This window comes from Lottia gigantea (assembly GCF_000327385.1).
Source record: "Lottia gigantea unplaced genomic scaffold LOTGIsca_71, whole genome shotgun sequence".
NCBI lineage: Eukaryota > Metazoa > Mollusca > Gastropoda > Lottiidae > Lottia > Lottia gigantea.
In genome coordinates this window covers 1,018,117-1,023,024 of record NW_008710397.1, presented here as the reverse complement: position 1 = coordinate 1,023,024, position 4,908 = coordinate 1,018,117, and the positions used below count along the sequence as shown (strand labels likewise).

The 4,908-nt window shown below is 37.0% G+C and overlaps 1 protein-coding gene across 1 annotated transcript; it reads left to right on the top strand.

Moving 5' to 3' along the window:
• Positions 1-4,197: 4,197 nt before the first annotated feature.
• LOTGIDRAFT_59518 (hypothetical protein) lies at positions 4,198-4,410 on the top strand (the record flags this gene model as incomplete). Its single annotated transcript, XM_009065819.1, has 1 exon — positions 4,198-4,410. A coding segment is annotated over one exon (213 nt), but the record flags the coding sequence as incomplete, so codon positions are not given.
• Positions 4,411-4,908: the final 498 nt, after the last annotated feature.

Below are 4,908 nucleotides of genomic sequence, written 5' to 3'. Positions count from 1 at the left end.
AGAACTTCTTGGGATTATAACCCAAACGAATTAATAATGTATTTAAAAAACTATTCAAAATAGTGTAAGTCACTGGGTAGAGCAACCCTTGTTTGGGATAAACGAAGGCTGGCGCGCTTAAAGGTGCAGGAATGCGAGTTATCATTTGAACTAGTGCGGAAAAAGGACACAGGGAATGGTTGTGATTCTTATCCAAAGGAATAATGTGAGCCTTTTCATGGTAAGTGTCCGTCTTAGAAGAATTAATTTTCAATAATGCGGCATTGCTAAACATTCTGATATTCTGCCTACGCAAAAAATGGCCATCATTGTTGTTAGAGAAAAAGGCTACTAATAATATAGTAAAACAAGTGAGTTGAAAGTCATCATCAAATTCGATAAGCATGGACATGTGCTGTAACATAAAAGGAGTAATAGGAAGTTTTTGCACTGCTCGAATGCAAACAGTCCTGCGGAGACCGGAAAAAACATTTTGAACTTCCAAATACTTGGTATAGGCTCGAGACTGTAACCTTGACAGTTGTGCAGTAACTTAATGCTACTTAAAATAACTAGATAATAATTATAGGAATGACATTTTCTGGACATAATTTGAATAAAGCAAGATAAAAGGCGTGGTGTAGCTGGGACAATAGTTATAATAGAAATAAGCACAAAATGTGAGGTAGGCCTTCTAATGAGAACGTATGTTGTTTAATGTGCCTGGAGCATAAGCTGATCTCTGGGTATGAAAAGTTAATAGGCCATCCAAATTCCAAGAACTCGCACACTTGGTTATCTGAGTAAGTGTCTCCATTGATTAATATTCAGACCAGTGGGTACTGGAATCCTGGCGCCAAGGTAATTATAAGTAGCAAATTGTAAGACTTTAGTATTGCTCTACGTCCATGTAATGTGAAAAACTAAGTGAAGGCGGCTCATGTATCCACACAGAAGAATGAAAATGTTGAAAATCACTAAAAGCAGTTTGCTCACAATTAACCCCATTCGGAGTACAGGGAGGTTGCTCGTTATGTATTTGAATGGACTGGGCTTCGGAGGTGTCAAGCAATTGTTCAGCCGCTGATAGCTCAGATTGCTCAAAGGTATTCCGCTCATTTTGTCTGTAACACTCTAAATCATTTTGCTCACAAAATTTATGCTCAGTTTCTGCGCTATGCTCATAGACAGATGGATGCTCACGACCGGCACAGTCCCGAAACTCTGCAAGACTGCAACAGGTTCATATTTTTTAAATTCCATATTGGAAGCACAAGAAACACCATTATTAATAGAAACAAGTTGTTGCTCAGTGAAACAATTGTAGAGGTTAGACACGAAATCGATCACATAAGCGCTCAGGATGTTTGCTGCTAAGCCCATTTTTAGCGCATAAAAGGCAAACTTGAATTTTTGGCAAACTCGGCCATCTTTTGAATAAGAACATTCTGCTCCGTCAAGGTTGTCGTGATTATAACTGTAGCAAATGATGTTTTGAACTTTGAATGTCGCAATGGTGCCACTTAATTTGTGTGCAGAGGTAGAAGACCGTTTTGGTTCCGACTCAATCATACTTGTGTCACAGAATATAAATTGGGACAGGTTTTCGAAAGAAGAGTTTGAATGTCTTGGTGTAGGCTCATTGCCTGACCACACGGATGAAGAACACCATTAATGGCATTTGACTCACTCAACTGAAGTGTAGATCCAGGAGTTGACGGTCTTAAGTATTGTTTTAATGAAGATTCCTCCATCATAATTAATTGTAATGAGTAAATTTATCAAAATAACCAATATTTTTCATAAGAAAATAATTCGTGCTGCTGCTGAGATGGCGCTGGAACGGAAGTGACCTTTGACCTGATTCAGACCACAATAATAATAGTATTTGCTTGTTCTCTCCCTTTACATAATTAACCATTTTATCGGCCCTCTCTGGTGGAGTTCAGACTGTCTGTCTCAATGTGCAGTATCTCTGCAGAGGTAGGAAACTCGGACCAATTTAGTTCTAGTTTTCTATCTTCTCATAGCTTCCCCATTTCTGTGGTTGGTGTTTCCGTCTGGGTCATCTGTCCCAAATAAAATTCCACATGAATTGTGGAGCTTATGTCCATGTCCGTACGTCCACCCGTCTGTGTTTCCTGACGGATTTTGCATTTTGAAACCCATCTGTAAGTCAAGTTAATGCCTGTTAATACTTTTATTCTAATGGAACTTTTCTTATCATGTCTTTCAGATATGAATTCAATTTTCTATAAGCAGAAGGCAGTAGGCCTAATTGTTGCTGCACTTCTTATCATAACACTCCTACTGATCCTTTTTAAGGGTTCGTCAGCTGGCGATGAAAAAGTAAGTTTATCATAGTTATATACTTTTTAATAGGGATTTTAAAAGGATATATTTATATAAATATTTGCCTTGTCATCAGATTGGGAAGTTAGATAAATGATATTAATATCGGCCTTGAACTATATTAGGTTTTTTTGTCTTTAGGAACGTGTTCGATTTTGTCTTTGCAAACACTTTAAATATGCCCAAATCTTTACTGATATCAGTAATCCTACATCTCGGGCTGTGCAAAATATATTCAGAAAAATAAAAATAAAAATATTTTTTTAGGTATATCTGGAAGGCTTTCGTAGTTGATATTTATAAGTAAAAATCATAATATAGAAATCTTTCATGTTTTCTTTGAAACAGTTGTGATAATGTAAATGTTTCCATTCTTCCTCTTTCATAAAAGTTATTGCCTTGTTGTTTTTTTGCGAGGGAGCCGCGGTGGCTCAGAGATTTAGACGCTAACCTGAAGGTCTAGGATTCAATCCCGGCATAGGTCGAGATAATACCTTAGATTTTTCAACCCGGTACCCCCTGTCAGTGATGCAGGTAAAGAGGGACTGTTATGGAAAGCAAAATTTCCCTCATTGTACGTCGCAAGGCGTTGCACGTCCTCATTAGCCCGTATGGTGCAGAAAAATAGGACGTAAAACTCCATTCAATTCATTTTTTTTTTAACGCGTTCGATTTTTAGCCCCTGATCAATAACTCTTGTCCAGCAAATACCTTGAAAATAATGTATATTTTATGCGACTATCCCTCTAAGTTTCTTCTCACCTTTTGAATATGCCCAATCCTTCATAGTTAGATGAAATGGTTAGTAATTGTATAAATATCCAGGGGTATTTGGATTTTCATTTCAGGGTATATGGGGAAGATTTCGCCGATCCGGAGAAATTGGTAAGAGTTACGGTTCTTAGTCGACAAATAACAAATCTGCTTATAATGCAGATCGAAATATTTCTTTTTCTCTTTTCTCTCTGTTTGAAATTAAACAGAGTTTTACTTCCTATTTTCCATTCGTTTTATTAACGAAAATAAGTAATGCCTTGAAGTTGTAAAAGGGGAATTATTGGCAGAATATTAATACTTGTAGCGCTTTTAAACTTCTACAATTCGGGTCATCTTTAAAGTGATACTACGTCTTAGAATGAACATAAAATTGAAGTTCTCAAGAATGGTCAATATGAGTATATATTCATCAGTTAGCTTATCTGATGTCATAAAGTTACAACAGAATCCCTTGAAACTCTGGAAAATTGGAAAATTCATAAAACTAAGTAGTTATTTAAAAACGCTTATTCTTAATATTAAGCGTTTTTCAATAGTTAATTGCATATTTATGGATAATTACTAAGTTTTTTTGGATTTATTGGATTATATAAGGATTCTGTTATGTTATTTATGACACCAGGTATATCTACTGATGAATATATGCTCTTATTGGCCAAGACATAGTATTCCTTTTAAAACATAAGGTTGAAATAGTTGATAATGAATATTATACAACGTAGAGCTTTATTTGAGCAACCTAAAATACTGATGAAAATGAAAATCCAACGTCTGTCGCAAAATGGTTCGTACCCCCAACCCCTTTCTTCAAAAAATCAAAAATATAGTGTTTATGCGCTTTGTCCCCGAAATATGTGTCTATTTTCAATAAGGGAAAACCGTCTCAGACGCTCCATGCGCCTATGCACTTTCTCGAAGTTCACGAACTTTGAATCTGCACCTAGACAGCTGTTCCCCATAAAGTCAGTCTGTCACGCACATATACCCCCAGTCTCGATAGGTCTAGGACTGCATGTTTCCCTTCATTCCTTCCACATGCGCTGATCCTTTTGGACGCAGACACAATTATTTTTTTTTTATTTTGCAGAATGTAATTGTGGACCGGGAAAGTATGTAAAAACAAAATGTACTTCTACCCAGCATGCAGTTTGTGAACCATGTGCTGTTGGTGCCTATAGTAGTGGTACCAACAAAGATAGTTATTGCACTGATTGTACCCACGTTCACTGTCCTTCTCAAGCCTTTTTTAAGTCAAAATGTACCCCGAAAGCTGACAGTGTTTGTGAATGTAATGAAGGTTACAAACAGAAGCAAGTCATATCAGACAAATTAGGTTTCTCTTGTTCAAAGATGGAGGCAGACGGTAAGTCACATTATCATACCATATAAGACCGTATCCCGGTAAGCTTACACCTTGATTGCAGGCCGACCTCCTCATTGTGTAGGGTATAATTTATGACATTATATACTCATACCATAGATTTGAATATTCTTGAACACCTTAAATAGCTATAGATTCAACTGTAGGCCCGTCTTCCATCTTCACAATGTCGTGCTATTACGAACTTCGTATTATACCTTGACTGCAATAACCACAATTCCTGTATTACGGGAGTTTTATCCGGAAGTTGCTAAATGTAGCAATTTGATAGGGTTGTAAAGCGAAAACAGTTGAGGGCTTTGATTGGCTGTATTTGCTTACGTACAATCCAAAACAAATTGCTACATTACGTGATACAAGAATAGTGTTACAATCAAGGTATTGGCAGTGGCAGGGCCAAAGGGGCGGCAGCGCCAGCA